Raw genomic sequence first — 23793 nt, 5'->3', positions numbered from 1 at the left:
CAAAATTAGCAGACTGTGACTGCTAATAAGTTTACACCAAGATCGGGAAGTTCCTTTTCCAAAGATGCCTTATTCATATTGTAACAAAGGAAGAGATAATTCAATGTTTGTAAAGTTTCTAGGAGAAATCTTAAGATGAGAAACCCTGCTGACTTACAGTTTAATGTTTCCATTTGTAAAACAGAAAAGGCTCTACCCCTACTGCCACCGATGAAGTGAAAGAAATGGGTGTGGGTGTTATCATAGCCCATTGCTTCCATAATAGAAAGAGGTCAGACCAGGTCAGAACCCTCCCATCCGCACCATGGAAATAGTCACTTGGTCTTTTCCATGGCCTCTTTTGTCCAATTGAGCTTGGCGTCTGAAGCTTCACAGACACTTAGCATTTATTCACTGCTTGGTATCCACCATTGTCCTCTTTGTGGTACTGTGGCAGCTTGTGCACTATCGTGATACTGAAAGCTATGTCACTTCAAATGCCAGCAGGGTCACCCAAGGTGGACAAATTTTATTCTAGCATCCAGATACAGCAGACTAAGAAGGAAAGGCTGGCAATCTACTTAAAAGAGTGAGCCAATGCAAACCATTTGGACCACAGAATGTTCAGTTGGGTACTTGGATCCAGTGATTGTTCATTCTGTTGGAGAAGGGCCCATGAGTTGGAGTAGAGTTGAGGACAACTAACAGGAGCAATAGCCCATCCCTTAGCAGAGAACTGAAAGTAGTCTGAATGTCTGGGTCTTATCTGAATATTGTCTTGAATTAGGAATATAGATATAGGTCTATATCTATCCTACATAAAAATCTTTCAGCTAGCCTCTGTCTCTTGGCATCTGTGAACTTCCATAGCATGTTTAAAAGAAGCCAAGGCATTTCCCTGGCAGGTTCTTCTCATGATTCACTTCTTCACCTGACCACATCATTAAAAAAAAAAAAGAAAAACTAAAATCCTTCAACTGGTCACTATGTTATTTTACTCACAACTTTTATTACTTTCAGAAAAGATGTTTTTGTTTTATTATTGGCAAGTGAAGTGATCTTTCATTACCTACCCCTACCCTCAACTATCTTCCCCCTTGCATAGACATGTTCCACCATTAGAATGTAACTTCCACAGGGACCATGTGGTAGTTGCATGATTTCATATTAACTAAACACACCTGTCAATCAAGCGGTCGTTTGATGATTGTAGGAGAGTAAGGGACTTTGGAAAATGCCCCCCTTTCTGCCGCTTCGCCTTCCTTCTCAATGGGACTTCACTGGGATTGTGTGGCTGCCTCTGAGGGTGACCCCATGTGTTCCCTCCACCCCTGAGAACTGTTGGTGCCCTGGCATGTTTCCACCACCTCGGAGCCACAAAACTCTACCCACTGGCCTGGGATCATCTTGTTTCCCGTCTTCTGCATCACTGGTCTGCATCTGCGTACTTTGTAAGAGGGACTTATGGAGTGGCATCCAACTTGTGGATTTGAGTTGGACAGGGCTTTCTTGATATATAATTACTTTTGATAGAAAGCGTTTTCTTAAGCGTATATCGATGTCACTGGATTTGTTTCTCTAGACAGTCCAGCCTAACACAGGTCAAGATCTTGGCTGTTTTGGTTATCACTATATCTACAGGAGCACTGGGTGGCTGTAGTGTGTTGCAGGTTGGACTGCTAACCCCAAGGGCAGCAGTTTGAATCCACTAGACTCTCTGAGAAAGAAAGAGGTTTCTGATCGCCTAAAGATACACAGCTTCAGAAACCCAACGGGGCAATTCTATACCAGTTTATAGAGTCTCTAAAGGGTCAGAATCTACATGATGACAGTGACTTTGATTTTGTTTGTTTGATAGTGCTAGGCCCTAAAATAAGACACAGGTTTTCCATAAAATATTTTTTTAATTACTGAGTAACAAATCAATTGAATGGATCCATAATGGTAATTGTAAACCATGCATTTTTACAGAGCCTAGAATAATTAGCATTTGAGTATTAAGTTGAGAATATTGTATCAAAGAGAATGCAGAAGCAATTAACTTACAAAATAACCTTTCCAAATAGCACTTTCTAAGGTTATGACATTCACTTTACTCTTTACAATAAACAATTATGCTCTGTTACCTAATTCACACATTTGAACATTCTTGCAATATTTCTCAAAAGCTTCCCACTGTACAAATAACAGGACAAAGATCTAGAAAATACAGGTCAAAATGCTGTTCATTTTTTTGTGCTATCATGAAGTTAATAGTACCATCGCAAGGCACTTACAGGACATTGAATAACCCTCACGTCTCCGAAAATGTTCAACTAAGAATGGGGTTAACGCAGGAATAAATTCGCCAATCCATAGAACGTTTGAATGGGAGGGTGCATTAGTGTCCCCTGTCGCCATGGAGTCGATTCCAATTCATGATCACCTTACCTGTGTCACAGTGGAACTATGCCATCTATGGTTTTCAATGTTTGAAGCAGATTACGAGGTCTTCCTTTTGCAGCACATCTGGGTAGATTTGGAATTCCAATCTTTCTGAGAGGAGTTAAGTGTGCTATTTGTACCACTTAGAGCATCTGGTGGATACATCCCCACTCATTGCTACAAGTCCATCCCAATTCACAGTGGCCCTTTAGGATGGGATAGAACTGCCCCTGTGGGTTTCCATGGTTGTCAATCATGATGGAACCAGAAGGTCTCCTCTTCATCTTTCTGAGTGGCTATTGGGTTTGAACTGCTGGCCCTTGAATTAAGCAGCCCAATGTATAACCTATTAGAGAGTTAATAACCTCCACTTTACATTCTGAATAGGAGGATGGACATATGAAGGAAAGTGGCCTGCTCAAAGGGACACAAGTGTTTATATATGCATTTGGGAACTCTTGAGCACAATGGGATAGATAAAACTAATATAATTCTAGTTACATTACACCAAAGTTAGCAGTACATTTAGAAGTTATAAAAGAAAATTTAACATTTTTTGTTATTTGCCATGGTGCAAGCCAAATAGTTGTTGTAAGAGAGCTCTGAATGAAGATGAGTGGAAAAGTTTTCCAAAAGCTCACGATTTTCACATGAGAATCCCAGCAGAGGCATCACATCGCTCTTACTTCCGTATAGGTTTGCTAGCGGCTGTTGCTACTGCTGAGTTAATTCCAAGCCACAGAGACCGCTGTGGACAGGCTGGAACCTCTAAGATTTTCTAGGCGGTGATTTTATGAAAATAGATTGGCAGAGCTTCTAGGTGGGTTTGAACTGCCAACCTTTTGGTTAGCAGTCTAATGTGTAGTCATTTAAACCACCAGGGCTTCTTAAAATCAAGCAACCAAGAATGAACAGATTACTTTTTGAATAAATTCATATTTTTTGGCCTCATTAAAGGAAAAAGGATTCTTTTCAAGTATCCTATTTTTGAAATTAGTACGTTTCTTTCATTTTACTTGTATTGGAGGGATCTTTTCATGTTGGATCAATTAATTTTCTTTTTGAGATATCTCTTAATTAGTAACAGAATTCAAGATGTGGTAATCCTAAATATAGGCAATCAAGTCCAGGAAAAGTATGCCAATGTTAGCAGTTAATTGCCCCAAAAATGAAGAAGTAGAAATCTTCCAAATTTTCTTAGCAATCTGTCGTGATTATTATCCGAATACGCTGCTATAATAAAGGCTTGGAAAGTCCTACATCCTTCACCCTCCACTCTACATTTATTCCAATTTTTTTCTTTTTTTGCATTTTATTAGGGGCTCATACAACTCTTATCACAATCCATTCATATACATACATCAATTGTATAAAGCACATCCACACCTTCCCTGACCCAATCATTTTCAAAGCATTTGCTCTCTACTTAAGCCCTGGTCCTCTTTTTTTTCCCCCTCCCTCCCCGCTCCCCCCTCCCTCATGTGCCCTTAGTAATTTATACATCATTATTTTGTCATATCTTGCCCTATCCGGAGTCTCCCTTCACCCCCTTCTCTGCCGTCCCTCTCCCAGGGAGGAGGTCACATGTGGATTCTTGTAATCAGTTCCCCCTTTCCAACCCACTCACCCTTCACTCTCCCAGCATCGCCCCTCACACCCTTGGTCCTGGAGGTATCATCCACCCTGGATTCCCTGTACCTCCAGCCCTCATATGTACCAGTGTACAACCTCTGCCCTATCCAGCCCTGCAAGGTAGAATTTGGATCATGGTAGTTGGGGGGAGGAAGCATTTAGGAACTGGGGGAAAGCTGTGTTCTTCATCGGTACTACCTCACACCCTGATTGACCCATCTCCTCTCCTAAACCCCTCTATGAGGGGATCTCCATTGGCCGACACTTGGGCCTTGGGTCTCCACTCTGCACTTCCCCCCTTCATTCAATATGGTATATATATATATATATATATATATATATATATATATATATACACACACACACACACACACACACATACATATACACACATATATACATATACACACATATATCTTTTTTACTACAGTTCTTGGTTTAATATGGTATTGTAAAAAAAGGGATCCATTTAAACAGCTATACAAATGGGAGATATGTGTTCCTTTCTTTTTTTTTAATGAAGCCTTAGAATGTAGAACACTTTAAAAAGGATATTCAAATGATTTTTAATTATTGTAGGCATTGAGATGTTAATTCCATTTCCATAAAAAGAGGGGATACTATTTCATCCATTCTTTTCAGCAATGAATTTGAAGCCTAAGAAAATTATTTCTTTTGATCCATCCTGATTGCATGTGATAAAAGAACAAAAAGACCACGTGGCTCAATGACTAGTGCTTTCATCAAGCGTGAATTGCAGAATACCAAGTTCTTCTTCTTATTATTCTTTGGCTTCCATCCTTAGGACAATGATTAGATATTGCCGTATTTTGAAAAACATTTTGTATTTGACACTCTGTGGAACAGTCTTTTAGAGGAATAGATGCTTGAAATTCTTATACAGAATAATAATATGATTTTATGATTACTTGGAAAATGTATGGCAAATTTCTAAAATCTCACTAGTTTATCTCACTTTTTCACAATGCTTTACAACTTCTCTCTAATTCTATCTCTGCCTGATGTTCCATACTCCTCCCATTGAAAGCAGTTCCTATGAATATATAAAATAATTTGAGTCCATTTTACCAATTTTAATAATAGTACTTCCTTGCATATAATTATTGAATCTTAACTGCCTTAGGCTATATCCCCTTAAAAATAAAGATCTATTACTTGAGCACTTAAACAAATCAGGTGACCAGCATAGCACAGAAATATGATCAAAATAATTTGCAAAAATCACTGTCAGTGAGTGATCTTTATAGATACTCCACAAAAAATTCTCTGTAGTTTACAATTCATTTTATTTTTATAAGCCTCCCATAAAAGTATTATGTAATATGAGTATATGGAGCATGCTAAAGAAAATGCTTTTGTAGGCCATAACCCTACTTTCTCATTGGTCATTGATATACCCAGATCTTGAAATACATGCAAAGAAAATTTAACAACTCATAATAGATGAATCATACATGCCATATGCATTTTTCTATTAAACAAGAAGTCCTTTTCCTTCTGTTTTAAAAAGGCAATCTATAAAAATTTTATGTTTGATAAACAAAAAGGTGACACTAAAGTTAAAATGTAGGTTTTCCATCTTGTTCAATATGCTTAACAAATACACATGCATTTATGATTTTAGAGAGCAAACTAAAGTTTACTTGAAAATTGGAGAATTTGGGGAACTGAAAGGGATAGTTCAAATATTTTTGTTCAATGCCCCTTCTGTTATAGATTCAGAAAGTTTACATGATTATCTGAGATTCATACAACATTATGTTTAATCATCTCTCTCCCGAGCTTTATTAGAGGAGAACTATCAACATGTCTCTTTATATCGACAGGAAACATATCTCGCTTCCTTGGCAGTTTTCTAAGATATCAATAATGTCGATGAATCCAAATTCTTATAAAGAAAGACAACAAGACAAGCAACTTGGTTGTAAATACAGTGTAAATACAGAATGGATGCAGTCCCGGGAAAGAATGGCAGCTAGAGACACAACAGCTTTAACTACAGTAACTGGGACCACGTGAACTTTTTATCTAACTCCAGCCCTGGACTCCATCATCCCTTCCCACACATGGCCTCAGAAAGTGCACCCGATCATTTGTGCAGTATCAGATGTCTTCATTTCATATGAGCAAAAATCTCCTCTAGGTACAGATTTTGAAAAGAAACATTTTGAACATTTGACTCCATAAGGGATGCTTGTCACCTTGATATCAGGCACCAGAATTACGGAATCCACTTTGCTGAAAATGTTAAAGAGAATAATGGTTAGATAAAGAAATTCAGTATAAAAACAAGCCCAAGAAATAATCACTTATCAAGGGACTGTAGTGCACACTAGGTTTTCCTCTTGTTCCTTCCACTTCTACGTTCATCATTATGGCATTTCTATGTAGTTAAGGTGCTAGCTCCCCCGACACACATGACGTGTGCCTGATAGTCCTGTCATAGTTTACAGGCCAGATTTCCCATATATAAGAAAGGCCGCGCCTATGAGTGCACCTAGGCAGGGAGGGAGACAAAAAGGCTTGGGAATCTTTTGGCGACAACACTTCCAAGGCCTGATCATGGGCTTCTTCAGAAGACCACATGTTAGAGCTGCCACGATGCCCAGGAAGACCCTTGATATAATATTGAAGCATGATAAGGCTACTGAATTAGAAAGAAAGCTGAACAGAAGAACTGTGGAAAACAGAAAATAAAAGGCAAAACAGGAATATAATTAGGCTTCATGCAGTTGACCCCACAACCTGCTAGAACATGGGTGCATGCATTCTTTTAAGAGCATTTTCCAGTTTTGACTGAAGGAGTGCGATCAGGGCTTAAAGCAGATGGGAGAGGGTTTCCCAATACAATTATCCTAGGACAGCCGTGCTGTCCCAGAAGAATGAATAGAGGCCCTCTCACAGTGCTGAAATCTGCAGTGGGGTGGCCCTGCAGGTATTTGAAAATAAAGCTGATGAAACAAATGGTGGGGGTGCTCCTCGTAAAGAAGGTTTAAGAACACTGACAATTGGAGTGGAGAGGCTGTCCACGTGAGAAGAATTCGCCACTAAAACCTTTAGGATAAAACGAAAATGTTGCCAGATTCGGGAAAACCCTCATGAACAGCAATAGCACACTGTCCGAGGTCATGCAAGAAGATTCCTGCCTCGGGGGAAAGGCTCTCAGCCTATGGCTCAGGGGAAGCTTCTTTCTCCACGTAAAGTCCACCTTAATGATGTGGATCGAGGAAAGCCTTTGGGACCTTCGCTGTTTAGACTGAACCTTTTTTTAAAAAAACACACCATTGAGAGTTTAACACAAGTGTACTACTGTGAAACCTTGTCTGCAGCCGGCCACTGATCACAGAGACTTGTTTAGAATTTAAATCTGGTTTGGTTGGAATAAACTCGTGCAGACATGAAATGTAGCTATACATTTTTACCAACGGTCCTGAGTATTTTTATTTCATTGAAGCACATTTCATCGAACAGCACCTATCGTTTGTCGATGTTAGCAAAAGTTATAGTTACTTACGCAACTTAACACGTACCCATAACTTGAGAGTAGCAAGGTTCACAGTGTATTGTCTGTCTATAAATCCAAATACTGTCACCGGCTTTTAGGTTTTCCAAAGGCTGCTTGCATATTTCACACTAAAATAAACCCAAAGCAATATGTGAAGTTTCCATTCGATGATAAACACAGAATCTTACAGGAGCACGGGGAGAAGGCTCTTTCCATTGGTTCAGCGCAGCCCCCCATCACCCTGCGATGTAGTCTGGAGCGCCGTCTCAGGAAAGGGAAAATGTCCTTGTCTATATTCTGCATTCTTAGCTTCTCCAGTAAAGTCTCACGCCAGCTCCCTACCATGGAGGTACGTTTATGGGCATATCGGCCACCTGTGTTTAAATATTTAGCTTATCTTACAATATATTTCAATTTCCAAAGTTGCTTGTGCCAATGTCTTACTCTTTTTCTCTCAATAGCTGAAGTAATATCTCAAACAAAACCTGAAACAAAATCAATGTCTGAAACAAAATGCTAGAGCTTTTTAAACATTTTGTATGTATATGAGTAAGAGTTGTCTAGGTACCACTTGCCTCGTTGAGCAAATCAAACTGTTTATCTTATAAAGATCCGGGGGTTCATGCTTCTTCCGGATTGCGTTGGTGGAAGAAGCAGTAAGGTGTGGACTTGTGCCTTAGGCACGTGTGCATGTCTACACGAGCTCACTGTTAAGTGTGGTCTACAGTTTGGTGACTTTTAGAGGTGTGTTCACCGAAGCAAATTATCGATAAGTTTGACATATTCGAATTAGTCTGGTAGTATTCCAATTCATGGCTACAGAATAATCAAGGTTTTTCTAGGAGTGTGGGGATTTTTAATTTTTCACTTGATAATACTTCATAATTAAATTAAAATTGGAAATGAATCCCCCCAAATAAAATATATAAAATATTTCCAACTTACCAAAAGTGATCATCAGGATAACTTCCTTTTTAAAAACTGTTCACTGAATAATGTTTGAACATTTTATTGTGGTAAAATATATACCAAAACATTTGCCATTTCTACCCTTTTAAATTCAGGGGCTAATTATATTCACCATGTTGTTCAACCATCATGGTTCTCTGTTTGCAAATAATTTCATCACCCTGAACAGAAACTCAGTGTCTTCCTACCCCTCCCACTAGCTCAGAGGTTTTATGTAAGTGGAGTCATACAATGACTGTCTTTTTTGTCATGTATACACACATACATTTAAATAAATATATATACTTATGCCCATATATAAATTTTATGTTTATGTATGCTTATATGTGTACCTCAAATATATACATGGTTATATATTTAAAAATAAATGTATCTATATCTTAAACTATAAAAGTACATATATGAATATAAGTAAAAATCTACATGGGCTTCAAAACTTCATAGAAAAATGGAATTAAGAGATAATGGAATTTTCCATGAACTTTTAAAGTCCCTTTTTATGTATATATTTTCTATAGCATATATATCTATAACTTTACATGTTTACATTTTGAATTTCATGCAAATTTGGATCTCTTGTCCCACGGCGAGTCATCATATTTTATATTATTATGTGTCACTGCTTGAAGCAAATCAGAGAAAAAGCAATCAGCTGACAAATGATCATACCTTCATGACTATGCGAGATAATTGAAATCAGTCACAGAATGTGAGCACTGGCAAGGACTCATGGATTTAAGCAACTGGGCATCAGACTGGCAGCATATTGGGTTTTTCTATGGAGTGCTAAGGAGACCCAGGGACAGTCAATAGTTAACAGTGATGTTGGTGTTCAAATGCACCTTATCAACCCCACTGGAAAAAACGCCTGGCAATGTGCTTTCATTAAGATTGCTCACTGCCATCCAGGCAATGATGACTCTCAGAAACGCCCTGTGGGATCCCAAGACCGTAGTTGTTTAGGGGAGTAGAAAGCCCAGTCTTTCTCCCACAAAACTGCTGGTGGTTTGACCTGCCGACCTTGCAGATCGCAGCCTGATGGGTAAACACTACACCTAAAGATTACAGCCCAAGAAACCCTATTCTGCCACTCTATGCCCCTTCCGAGTGTCACCGCCACTATGAGTAGAAATGGACTTGATGGCACCTGACAAAATATGCCATGACCCTGTGCCCCATGGAAGTGAACATTGCTCAGTCCTGTACCATCATCACAATGGCTATGTCTGAGATACAGTTTCCACTGCTGTAACAGTTCAGCTCGTGGAGGGTCTTCCACTTCCCCCTCTTGATATCCTGATCCTCAGATGGACCTCCCGATCACAGATCCAGGTATGGGAGACAACCCCTCCTTGCTTCTGAGGAGCAGGCTATACTTCTCCCACGATAGATTTGTTAGTGTTTCTGGAAATTTGTGGCATATTCCATAGTCTTTACCAACACCGTAACCCAATGGTACTAATTCTACTTTTGTTTCAAAAAGCTGATGAAGCACTGGAAGCACTTGTCTATGCCAGGAAATTTGGAAGACAGCCACTTGGGCCCCAACAAAATGCTCGAACTATAAAACAATACCATCCATTTCTCGTGCAAGCTAAATTTTGCTGAAGATCATCCAGCAGTGTTTAAAGTAGCACATTGACAGGGACCTGTCAGAGGTTCAGGCTGGATCCAGAAGAGGATCTGGAACAAGGGATACCATTGCTGATGTCAGATGGATTTTGGCTCAACCCCGAGAAGATCAGAAAGATGTTTACTTGTGTATTATTGACCATGCCAAGGTATTTGACTGTGTGGATCATAATAAACCTCGGATAATCTTAAGAATGGGAATTCCACAACACTTCAATGTGCTGATGAGGAACTTGTACCCAAGTTGTACCCAACTTGTCCAGGTTGGGTCTTCTCACCATACTTAGTCTGTATGCTGAGCAAATCAGCGGAGACGTTAACTTATATGAAGAAGAATGTGGCACCCAGATTGGAGGAAGGCTTATTAACAAGCTGTGATAAGCAGAAGACACCAACTTGCCTGCTGAAAGTGAGGAGGACTTGAAACACTTGCTGATAAAGAATTGCAGCTTTCAGTATGAATTGCAACTCAATGTAGAGAAGGCCCAAATCCTCACAACTGGCCCAATAGGTAACATCATGATGAATGGAGAAAAGGCTGATGTTGGCAAGGATTTCTTCTTGCCTGGCTCCATAATCCATGCTCACGAGAGCAGCCATCAATAGATCAAACAATGCATAGCACTGGGCAAATCTGCTGCACAAGACTGCTTTACTTTTTTAAAAAGGGTGTTGTTTTGAGGACTAAGGTACATCTGACTCAAGCCACCTCATTGCTTCATATGCATGTGAAATGTGTACATAGACTAAGGAAGACCAAAGACATTGTGGTGCTGAAGAATAATATTTAAAGGACCATGGACTGCGGAAGGGATAGACAAATCGGTCTTGGAGGAAGTGCAGCAAGAGTGCCCTTGGGAGGCAAGCATGGGCCGACTTTGGACATCACGCCTGGTGTAAAGTAGAGGGGCAGCGGAAAAGAGGAAGCCCTCCACAAGATGAATTGGCACAGGGGCTCCAACAATGGGTTTAGGCAAGGGGACGATGATGAGGCTGGCACAGGACCTGGCAGTTGTGCATAGGGTCGCTATGGGTCAGTCTGCTCGATGACACCTCACAACAATTCTACTTTGCTACTTCTCATTCATGGCTTAGCTTTCACACACATGTGACAAACCCCAAATCATTTCCATGGAGTTAATTCCAACTGCCAGCGATGCTAGGGATGGAGTAGAGCTGCCCTTTGAGCTTTTCGAGAATTTAAGTCTTTATGTAAGTGGACAGCCTCGTGTTTTTCCTGGGAGGTACCTGGTGTGGTCAAAGTGCTGAATTTATAGGTAGGAACTAAGTGCATTATGCCACCAGGGCTCCACATGCATAGAAGAAGGGCAGGTGTACTTTAGTTCTTAAAGGAACTCGGTTCCTTTTAACACATGAACAAGATCTTTTGCAGCAGATTTTCCCAATATAATATCTTTATTTATTGACTGCTCTTTCCAGGAGTGTTGACTAAGGATCCAATGAAACAAAATCTTTAACAATCTAATCATTTCTCCATTTATGTTGCTTAAAGGTCATTTTATGAGTTATTTGTTTGTTTGCTTGTTTTAATATGGAAGTGTAGTCAATGTTAATCTTCATCAATAAGCACTTCAAGTCCTATTCACTTTCAGCATGCCATATTGTGTCATCTGCATATCACACATTATTAATAAGGCTTCTTTCAATTATCACGCTATGTTCTTCTTCATATAGCCTAACATCTTGGATTATTTGCCCAGCACACTTAGAGTGGAAGGATTCAACCCTGATGCAGGTTTTTACTGATTATAAACCCTGCGGTCTCCGCTTGTTATGTTCAGAAGATTGCATCTTAGTCTATGACACAAGAATGATTAAGTGTGTGTGACTCACGTTCTTCCAACTGTTATCCATAATTTTCATGAGCCACACAGTTGACTGTCTCTCCATAGTAAAGAAGAAAAAAAAGCTTGCTGATATTTTCTAAATTCTGCCAAAATCCATCTGACACCAGCAAGATTATACCTTATCCCATGCATACTCTTCTGAATCCAGCTTGAATTTTGGGCAGTCCCCTGAAAATATGCAACTGCAACTGTTATCTTCAGCAGAAGGTTAGTGACTTGTGATATTAATGATATTGTTCGTGAAGTTCTACTTCTCGCTGGATTACCTTTCTTTAGAATGGACACAAATTCTTGTATGGGCCTCTTCCAGTTGGTTGACCAGGTGGCTGTCTTCAAAATGGCTTGACATAGATGAATGAGTAGTTCCAGTTTGTTGAAACATGTCCATTGGTCATCTGTGAATTTCTTGTTTTTGCTATTGCCTTCACTGCAGCGTGGACGTCTGTCTTCAGTGCCGTCCGTTCTTCATCAGACACTGCCTCTTGAAATGGGTGCACAGTGGTTAATTCTTTCTGGTGCAGTGACTTTGTATATTCCTCTGTCTTCGCTGGCTAATTCCCGTGTCTGTCAATGTTTGTCCATGGAATCCTTCAATATGGTGACACAAGTTCAAATTCTTTCTTCAGTTCTATCAGTTGAGAAATGCCAAGCATGTTTTCCCTTCTGGATTTCTAACTCCATGTCTTTGCACATTTTATGATAGCCCTTTTCTTGAGTTGTCCTGTAAAGGCAGCTTTTTAAAATTTCATTATTTATTCCTTTGGGTTTAGCTACTCTGTGTTCAAAATCAAGGTTCAGAGTCTTTTCTGAAATTCCTTTTACTCTTTTCTATTTTCTAATGAACTTTGGTTTCTTCGTGCTTGATGTTGTCGATGTCATTTCAAACTTGTTTGCTGTTCAGTCACTCAGTGTATCTTGTCTATTCTTGAGATGGTTTCTAAATAGGATTACATTTTTTTTACTCTTGTGGATTTGTTTTCATTTTCTTCAGCTTCAACTTGAACTTGCCAACAACATAGAACTGTGAGAAATATCAATTTTCAGGAATTATCCCTGACACTCTTGATGAGATACGTCCAAGCATTATTCAGCTTTCTAATTGCCTCCGGTGATTACATTGTGCAACCGGGGCACAGAACCACTGACATAGTCAACTGGCCCCATAAAGAAACTGCCCACTCAGTGCCATCAACACAACTCTGACGTGGCCCTACAGGGCTGAGTAGAACTGCCCCTGTAGGTTTCTGAGACTGAATTCTTTACGAGAGTAGAAAGTCTCATCTTTCTTCCACGGAGTTGCTAGTGGTTTTGAACTGCTGATCTTGCAGTCAGCAACCCAACACATACTTAACTACATGACTAGATAATTTAGATGATTGTCCAAGGTTGCAGAGCAAGGCCAGAACTAGAATTCTAGTCTTCTAATTCCTGTTTAGTGCTCACTTGTCACACCCCAAGGTATGATAGCAACACCAATGTTATTGTGAAGATTAAAAGAAAGTACATATGAAATCACAGAATGGGAAGGAAGCTCTTTACTAGTGCAAGATGAGCTACTTTGGTAGCACAAAGGTTAAGTGTTTGTTAACTGAAAAGTTGGTAACTTGATCCCGTGCAAGACCTGCAAGGACAAAAGAATTAAGAATCTGCTGCTGTAAAGATCACAGCCCAGAGTTCCATTGACTCACATCACTATGAGTTTAAATCCACCTGACAGATCCCTGCAACAATAACCCACAATTATATGTATTATTATACATCCACTCCTCATTTAACGAGATGGTTAGATTCCAGAGGCTGCATCATTCAGAAATCAGCATAAAGCAAGAACAAAACCCCTGTGGTGTCGTGGGGTTGAGCCCGTGAGTCCCTCAGATGGAGGAGGATGAAGCTGTCTGCTTCTGTCAGACATAAAGCAGGCTGGGGAGCATCGAGCCCTCACCATGAAAGGCCAAGAAATCATCACTCTCAGCTAACATGACATGTCTCACCAAAGAGAAGCTGTTCCAGCCTCCCATGAGGGCGACTTAATGAAATATTGGACCAAATATAGCAGGCAGAATTTTAAGTTGATATTTTGTATGGCCCACAAATGATGTTATAAATACCCAAATTTGTCCTTGGGGGGAAAATGTTCCCCACTCTTGACGAATCAGAAATTCCCCCGTGGTAGTGAGTTTGATTTACATGTTTTGAACTAAGACTATATCAGATCACAAAGTTGATGATGAGCCCATGGTTATATAACTGCCAAATGACTTCATTACATAACTGCCAAGGCACTGCCCAGCCAACTTAACATATAACTTGAAGTTGTTGTTTAGCCAGGTGCCACCAAGTGGGTTCTGCCCTCTGCACAACAGAATGAAACACTGCATGACCCTGCGCCGGGCCCATTGTTGCACCCAGGATGTCTATCCATGTGTTCGAGGGACCTCCTTGTTTACGCTGCCCCTTCGCTTTGCCAAGAATATTGTTCTCCGCCCGGGACGAGTCTCTCTAGATACTATGTGTACATATATGTACACACATATATATATACATCTCTCTGTACATAGGTACACTCACACCTGTGTCCGATTTCCCTTTAGTCATCACAACTAATGTAATTAGCAGCTTGCATCTAATCATTCATCATTTCCAGACATGTGTTATTAATGTATAACATGGTTGAAAGTAAATATTTTAGTACTTTTGTAAACATGAAATGTTGGGTAATGAGATAGTCAATTAGTGAGGAGTAGTTGTAATTAATCATACTCTCAACAGCAGGAACTGGGTTTCAACTATTGTTAAGCCCAGGAACACTACATAGTTTCAGGATATATAGACCTGCTAGTGGTTTTTCTCCATAATTTATTTCCCATTTTAGATTTCATTATACATTTCATGTAATAAGTAATTTATCACAATTCTGTGCTACATGTTTATCTTTTTCATATTCAAATCTCTAGAGTAAGAGTAAATAAATATGCTAGTAATCAACTCCTTAGACTAACACCAAAATAGTATTTAGAATCCTTTGAGGTTTCGACTGTAGAAATCCGAGAAATAGTTAAGTAAGGTGATGGTATTTCTGAAAACTTGAACTTTATCCCATGTATTTCATTAAATAATAATTTTATTCCAGTAATTATAGCACAACTTTAAATTTAAGCAAATTAAATAACAAATCTTTACCTTAAAGCATGTGGAATGGCAGCAAATTTGTAGTTCATCTAAAATCATTTTAGTTTCTGTGCCCAAGGGTTTCCTACAGAAAGTGCACATATCTCTCTCAATGACAGACCTATGAGACAAAAAATTTTAAGAAATCTTTTATTGTACAAAAGACAGACAGACGTATTTCCCCGAAAGCATGGGGAAGTGATATATTAGCTTTGATGATACTCTAAGAAAGTGTACAAAATCAATGCATGTTTGACTACTTTCTTCTAGTAAAAAGATTATTTTCTTTAACTATCTCAAAATGATGTCAAAGAATTAACATCTTGACAAGACTCAAATTACTAATTCATCAGCAGCCGGGAGTCCAACTGGAGCTGCACAAAGATGTTCACTGCTTCTTAATTGAAACAAGTTATAAGTATCCTTTGAAACTAAAGATGGATTTTTTAAATTATCAATTTACATAAATCTTCTTACAGAGTGCATGAAAAATTATGTTTAATATTAATATACACTTTTCATTCTCAAAATAATGATTAGATAAAAAAATAGACATTCATCTAAGAGAAGGTTATTAAATTCACACATGACTGGTCTATAATAAATCTCTTGGTGTCATTACAGACTTATAATATCAGGATGTTTATAATAAAAATGTAATTTTCTAAGGAAACATAACTGGGCTATACATTTGATGGTGGGAAAGAGTTTTTGTTTTAAATTTTATTTTAGAAAAAAACTAAAAGGGACTCAAAGTTCATAGAAAAAGAATTGGAGCACATGGATCTTACCTGGGTTTAGTCTTTCAGTCACTCTAGTAACCTCTTCCCAATGTTTATCAATAACCCCTTTCTAAGTCATTGCTCGATAGCGCCTTGTTTATAGCTTGCTGACAGACATTTTCATATGGACTCCACATATGCATACATATAGGTACACACTCACACATATGCCTGTTTCCCTTTGAAGTTGTAGGCAACTCAAGAGTGGAAAGCAGGTGCCCGATATGACCCATCCATCCATCCATCCATCCATCCATCCATCCACCCATCCACAAGCATTAGGCTAGGGGCTGGGAATACCAAATCTCACTACTAATGAATCGCTTCCAACTCAGCGACCCAGTAAGACAGGTAGAACTGCCCCTGTGCGTTTCTGAGATTGTAACTGTTTACAGGGGTAGAAAGCCCCATCTTTCTCCCGAGGAGCATCTGGTGGTTTCAAACTGCTGATTTCAGTTAACGGCCCAATTCATAATCATTGTACCACTGGAATTATAATATAGATATAAATACTTATATAAACATATAGCAAGTCTAACATAAATGCGGAGCAAGCATTAGGACAGCACAGCACAGGCAGAAAGCATCCAACCCTGGAGTAAAGTTAGGAAAAGCTCCTCAGAAAAAGTGCAGCCTGAGTTTAACTTTGAAGAAGAAGGGGCCCTCCAGGCGTACTAACAGAGATGGAGTCTGATAGAGGGATTCCATGCAAAGTGCTCAGGAGACCCACAGATAATGACCACATGAAGGCACTAGCCCATCTGGTTCAGCAGGACCAGATTTGGAATGCTAATTGTGCACAAAGGAATTTGGTCTTTAAGCTGCAACCAATGGAAAGGCATTTTGAAGGAGATTTGCATGCTTAGAGAAGACCATGAGGTCGAGGCCAATTCCAGACATCAATAGTCTAGTTGATTAGACTAATATATTATTGGGTCTTGCACTAATGACTAATAAAAAATTTCAAAGGCCACGTGAGGAACAAAACTTAACAGATATATTTCCCTCCATAAGAATGAAATTAACAGCTCAAGGAACATTTTGTGGCAGGTCCTGAACAATCCTCACAATTGTCCTTATGCCTGAGCCTATGGTTGCAGCCTTCACGTCAATCCATCTCCTGGAGCCCCTTCCTCTTTTTCTCTGCCCCTCTACTTTACCAAGCATGATGTCCTTCTCCAGGGACTGATCTCTCCTGACAACATGCCCCAACTACATGTGATGAAGTCTCATCATTCTTGCCTCTAAGGAGCCTTCTGCCTATACTTTTTTCCAGACATTTTGGTTTTTCTTCTGACAGTTCATGGTACTTTCAATCTCCTTCGCTGGCACAATAATTCAAATGCATCAATTCTTCTTCCATCTTCCTTCTGCTTTTTTTACATTGTTGTTAGCACTTGTTCCACATGCCATACAATGCAATAATTCCATTATATTAGGAAAAGCTGTCCACCATCTTCCTTATTCGATGTCTAACTTGCATGCATGTGACAATTGAATATGCAATGGCTCGTGTCTGATGCACCTTAGTCTTCAAAGCTATATCCCTTTTAAACTTTAATGCGATCAGGTGAAGCAGATGTTCCCACTGCAATGCATTATTTGACTCCTTGACCGCTGCTTCCATGAGCATGGATTGTGAAGCCGAGCAAGAAGAAATCCTGGACAACGCCAGCCTTTTCTCCATTTACCATGAGGTTACTTATTGGGCCAGCTGTGAGGATTTGAGCCTTCTCTACGCTGAGTTGCAATTCATACTGAAGGCTGCCATCCTTGACCTTCATCAGCAAGTGCGTCAAGTCCTCCTCACTCTCAGTAAGGTTGTGTCATGTGCATATCGCAGGTTGTTAATAAGCCTTCCTCTAATCCTGCTAGTGTATTCTTCTCGATATAATCCAGCTTTCCTGATCATTTGCTGCTCAGTATGAAATCAGTACTCACTGTAACCTTGCTCCTGGGAGCTGAGTTTGGACTAAGAATGGATCGAAGCAGCACATTCAAGAAGCTGTTTGGAAAGAGAGCGGCTTTGGAAAATGGCAGCGGGCGGGCTGCAGCCAGCTCAATGATGCAGTGCAGTGGAAATGCTAATACTGTGGCAGTGCAGGAGGATCCGGAAACCACCAACACCCGCGGGGGCCTTGGAGGCGGCTTTGAAAGACAGAAGTGTCCTTTAGGATAACCCACTGCCATTGAGTTGATTTCAACTCATAGACACCCTATATAGGCTTTCTCAAAGTACAAATCTTTAGGGGGGAAAAAAACAGTCTTTCTCTAGCACAGCAGCCAGTGGGTTTGAACCTACAACCTTGCATTATCAACCCAGGACCTTCTTTAGAATAAAGGACATAGCAATCAAGTGATAGTAACAGTGAGAGATAAAACAGGAAACAAATTCTTGGGTGCAGAGGTTGCCGTGAGTTGGTCTTCGCTGCATACTTACCAATCACCATCCAGGCTGCCAACTCCAAGGACTGGAGTAGCAAGAGTATACACTTTTATGTACAAACCGTGTGCACACTCACCTATCAGAAGTGGAATAAACCGTTTGAATGTATTTTCCAGAATTATTTTCTGCATTCACAACTTTTGGTGTTTTACTAGAAATAAACATATAGATGCATGAGAATCAGGTTATTTTCTCAAGTATTGATGTATATACCCACATGTATGTGAGGAAATGTATATGTACTCTCATATGGTTACATTATTATTGTTCCCCATGATGCTATAAACCAAGACAAATTCTGACACCTTTATATTCATTCATTATAACATTATCATTATCGTTAACTCTGATATTACATGCCAAGACAGCCATCTTTCCTTCCTTCTTTCCTTCCTTCCTTTTTGTTTTTAAGTCTGGAAAAATATTGGTACACAAACATCTCACTTGACATATCTATGAAATATAATTAATATACATAATATGCATAAATAGTTAACCAGCTACTGTCGAGTCAATTCTGACTCATAACAACCCTATAGGGAAGGATAGAACTACCTCTATGGGTTTCTGAGACTGTAACTCTTTACAGGAGTTGAAAGCCTAGTCTTTCTCCTGAGGAGTGGCTGATGGTTTTGAACTGCTGACCTTGTGATTAGCAACCCAGATTCTTTGCCACTACTGCTACCAAGGCTCCTTGTTGTTCACTATCACTGTGTCAATTATGACTCATAATGAACCTATAGGACGGGGTAGAACTGCCTCTGTGGATCTCTAAGATTCTACAGGAGTAGAAACTTCGTCTTTCTCCTGCACTATTTCAGAACAGAATTGTGAAAATTTCAGGATTTTTAATGACGGCTTTTTAATAAATGGAGCATCAGGCCTTTCTTCTGAGGCATATGTGGGTGAAGTCAAGCTTCTGATTTTTCTAGTTAGAAGCTGAGGGTTTGGGTTTTTTTTTGCCTTTTTATCCCCATTTGCACCAGGCATGAAAGTATCTAACAGAGTAAAATAAAGAATACAGGAACAAGGGTGAGTAGGAAAAGAAGTGATCATTTTCATGAGATTTATTTACTCATGAGTAAATAAAATTTACTCAATCAAATGACTGAGTAAATAAATAAATAAGAGCACCTCGCTTATTTACTCAAGGAAGGCTACATGCACTGACATATGAAATATATAAAATATGAAGAGCCAGGAGTAGAACCACACTCAAACTTATGCCATTTACAAGGAGAAACAGAGAATCTGAGAATTTTGAGGAAAAATATAAAGGTTTTTATTTGTACTTAAAATAATCCCATAAAGAATAATTTCAAATGAAAGCAAAAAGAAGATACTATTTTCTAAATTCCCCCTTTCCCATTTCCACATCTCTCTATTTTCTGGAAATAAATAAAGTCCGTGATGCAGTTAGCTGACTGCTCACCATTGCTTCCGAAACACTGCTTCCTACGACGGACGTTACTAGTAATATGTTACTGCTAGCTCATATTTTATGCAGTGAGTGAGCATGCTACAAACACACAACTTTTTAAAACGAGAAATCTATCTATCCCTCTAAAATCCCCTGCAATCAGAAGAGAAAATAGCTTCAGAAAATTACCCACAAAGGCTAAAAAAGACTTTGCATGTAATTATGCATGAAAACATCTGCTGTTGCCTGCATTTTACAAATGGGGAATGAGCTTGCTGAGCTTAAGTCGTTACGTCAAGTTTATGTGGCTGGTCAATGAAAACCAAGGACTCAAGTTCAATCTGACTCCAAGTCCTGAGGCTTCTGGACTGTGCTACACTGTCAGATGATGATCATCATATTCTTGTAGAAGTTAGGGATATGATAAGCAAGTAATCCAATAAACTGGACTATTCAGATGAATGAAAGATATGATTTGTGGTATTCTGTAAACTTCTGATTTAAAAATATATTTCTAGTAAGTTATACATTTAAGTTGTTACTCATGTGTTACTCATATGTCTATCTTTTATAAGTAATACATATTTTTAAAGGAAAAAAGGCGTAGCATCAGAATTAGGGAAAGGCACCCCAACAAGCTAGTGTATGCAGTTGACACAACCTGCTCGCTGAAATCGAGGATTTGAAGAAGATAGGGATAAAGATCAGACTACAGCCTTCCGTGTAGATTACACCTCAGCATAGAGCTGACAATAATCCTCAACATACGATAAACAAAGAAAAAGTTCGAAGTTGTGAACAATTTTATTTTACTTAGATTAACAATCAATACCTATGTTTTCAGCAGTCAGGAAATCAAATGATAAGTTGTGTGGGTCAAATATGTTGCAAAAGACCTAATTTTAAAGTGTCAGAAAACAAAGATGTCACTCTGAGGACTAAAGTACACCTGAACCATGTCTAGATGTTTTTAATTGCCTCGAAAAAGAATCTGCATTTAAATGATGGGACTGGAGAAGAATATTGAAAATACTGTGGATTGCCAAAAGAGCATACAAATTTGCCTTGGAAACTACAGTCTCAGAAACCTACAGGGGCCAGTCTACCCTGTCCTATGGGTCACCACGAGTCTGAATTGAACTGATGGCAGTGAGTTTTAAGTTTGGTTCTATATAATAAAGAGACCTGGAAGCACAGTGATTCAAGCGGTTGGCTGGTGACTGGAAAATCAGTGGTTCAAACCCATCAGTGCTGTGTGTGAATAAGATTCTCCTTCAATACAAGTTAAAAGCCCTGGAAACACGATGGGGGGGTTCTACTCAGTCCTACAGGGGCTCTGAGTTAGAGTTGACCCCAGGAGAGTGGTTTGGTTCTATCTAATTATATGCAGCATGATCATGACTTTATTTGGGAGGCATTTAAACTATAGTTTTAAAAAATAGTAAAAATAGAATTAAAAGAATAAAATATAGCAATGATAGTTAAATCATTTACGCATATTTTATGCTTGACATGTCCATAAATCAAGCTATAATTCCTTTATTCGGTACATTTTTAATGAGCTATCATGATAATGGAATATTTGTAAGTCTAAAAAAACAATTTTTCATGCATTGTAGTACGGCAGTTGCTCGGCATTGGCTCGTATGACACTGACTTGTTTAAAAAGCAAAACACACATTCACTTTAATCTATCTGTCAATATTTGGTCTCTTGCTTTCACTGTAATATTATTTTGGTACTACTTCTCTATTCAACAATTTCAGACTTAGTAATTACTTGATTTTTTAAATTTTACTCTGAAGATTTTTAACGTACGGTTTAATTAAAAGAAAGCAAGAATCATCCCTGAACACGACACAAGGGCTAATTATATTAAGAAAAAACAAATCAATGTTAAGGTTGTATTTTACAAAGGAAATTACACATGGGTTTGAGGAGCCCTTTCTAGATTTTTGTTCATCTTGTAAAAAATATTATTGTGAATTTCCTGGAACTTCCTCAGGCCCTTTCTCCACAAAAGGGTTCTAGAATACTTTCTCTTTGACATAAAAATGACTTGCTATGCCCATGCATGTTTGCATGCCCTCCATTGCATTTACTCACAGTTAACTCTTGCTAAGTAAAACCTGTGGAAGCCAAAACCTATGAAGGGTAGAAATCTGTCAGAGAAGGAAAACTCAAATAGTATCCACTAAAGAGTGGTTGAAGATTGGTGACAGTACCCTGTCAAAGGTGGAAAACATGACAGTCTTGTCAGTTCTGCCTCCCAGAGGTTTCAATGTAGTAACTAAGAAGAACCAATAAAGCAAACTCATTGCTGTTGAGGCGATGCTGCGTCATAGTGGCCCTACAGGAGAGACCAGAACTACCATCGGGTTTCCAGGGCCATAATCATTACAGAAGCATACTGCCAGTCTCTCTCCCATGGAGCAGCCTGCAGCCTAGAAAAACTGGACAGACTGCAGCCTAGAAAAAACTACGGGACACTTCTAGTCTGTCCTATGGACTCACTCAAAGTCGGAATCTGCTTGATGTAGATAACAACAGCAATCCTGTTACTCGTGCGCGTGTTACCTTGAGATGTTACGTACGTGATTATTTATCAACTATTTAATGTTGGAAGCATTATAAAGAACTATATACCCAGGACTCAATATACCTTTAAATGGTTTTCGGTTTGTAAAAATCATAACTAAAAATAACAGTTTATATTTTAAAGCATAGATCATTTCAAAATTATAAAAAGTAAAATACAATATTCGAAGTAGCGTATACCTATTCTCCACATATGTCCTTGTGTACACAGTTGTATCCTTGAGTCCTGCAGGACTGGCTCCAATATGAGAGCTGCAATAAAAACAATTTTTAAGATTGACTTGTACCTATAAGAAAAGCCATAGGACTGCCATCTAAGATAATGCAAACACATGCTATATTCTATATTTTTGAAATATAAATATTACAATTATATCGATCCAGTTTGCAAATTTGCTTTATTGTATGTCTCCCATTTTGTTCTTAACTTCACTGCCATCGTCTACTCCCAGGTATGACTATGAAAACTGGTCACTCAGGAAGTCTGCTGTAGAGTCCAAAGACGACTCTGAATAATTTTGTAATGTATTTTAGTGTCTGTTTCCCTGACGTCCCTTTCTTATTTGACAATTGTTTGCATAAAGCTCAACCAACAACTGGACTGTAATTAATAGTCATGACGGCCTGTGATTTAGTGACTTTTTCAGATCTACCTCCAGAAGGTCAAAGGAGTCGTGGTGGCCCAGTGATTAAAGTGCTCACCAACCACTTGGCAGGAGAAAGAAGTGACAATCTTCTGCCTGCCTTGAAAAGCCTATGGTCACTTCCACACTATTTTAAGGTCACATCCCTGCTTTCTATAGTATAGCAATAGCAATGGAGAGCCTTACTCGTTCAATGGGGCCTTTGAGAGGGCTGGAATCTACTCCACGGCAGTGGCTAGTTGCCTGGGGAAATTGTGTCTAACCGGTCTGTTTGGTAGGTCACTATGAGTTGAAATCAACTCAAAGGCAGCAAGTGAGTGAGTCCTTTGAAACATAATTTTATAAGAATTTCCTTCCCAATCATTGTTGCTAAGTATAATTACCACCCTTATGATGCTTTGTTCTAGTCTCTCCTTTTGAGGGTGTAGGGTAATGCAAGATATCATTTATCTTTTAAAAATCCTTTTACCAAGCGTGCAAACTTTTAAGGCAAACCCGCATTTTAGTTACATAGCTTATACTTTCTGATTCAGATAGCATAAGGTGCAAAGAACATCTTGTTAATTTCCCACCTGCTTATAAAGGTGTTTAAAACAACGCTTGATCAAATTGGAAATCTCTTTTTCTCAAAAAAAAAGGGGGATGATGTGCGGGGGTGTGGGGAGTGGCATTGGATGTTATTTAAAAACTAAAGGTGAGCCCTCC

At 39.0% G+C, this 23793-nt stretch overlaps 1 protein-coding gene across 1 annotated transcript in view; it reads right to left on the bottom strand.

Annotated features, from left to right (window-relative positions):
* Positions 1–7575: 7575 nt before the first annotated feature.
* SCEL (sciellin) overlaps positions 7576–23793 on the bottom strand; it is an 82183-nt gene continuing 65965 nt past the window's right edge. Inside the window, exons 19-22 of the mRNA XM_075562699.1 lie at positions 22625–22696; positions 18503–18577; positions 15211–15319; positions 7576–7689 (exon numbers count right to left, since the gene is read on the bottom strand). Coding sequence (XP_075418814.1) covers positions 7576–7689; positions 15211–15319; positions 18503–18577; positions 22625–22696 — 370 coding nt within the window. The remainder of the gene's footprint in view (positions 7690–15210; positions 15320–18502; positions 18578–22624; positions 22697–23793) is intronic.

This window comes from Tenrec ecaudatus, chromosome 11, assembly GCF_050624435.1.
Source record: "Tenrec ecaudatus isolate mTenEca1 chromosome 11, mTenEca1.hap1, whole genome shotgun sequence".
NCBI classification, from domain to species: domain Eukaryota; kingdom Metazoa; phylum Chordata; class Mammalia; order Afrosoricida; family Tenrecidae; genus Tenrec; species Tenrec ecaudatus.
The sequence above is the reverse complement of the archived record's forward strand: the minus strand, read 5'-3'. Positions and strand labels throughout refer to the sequence as shown.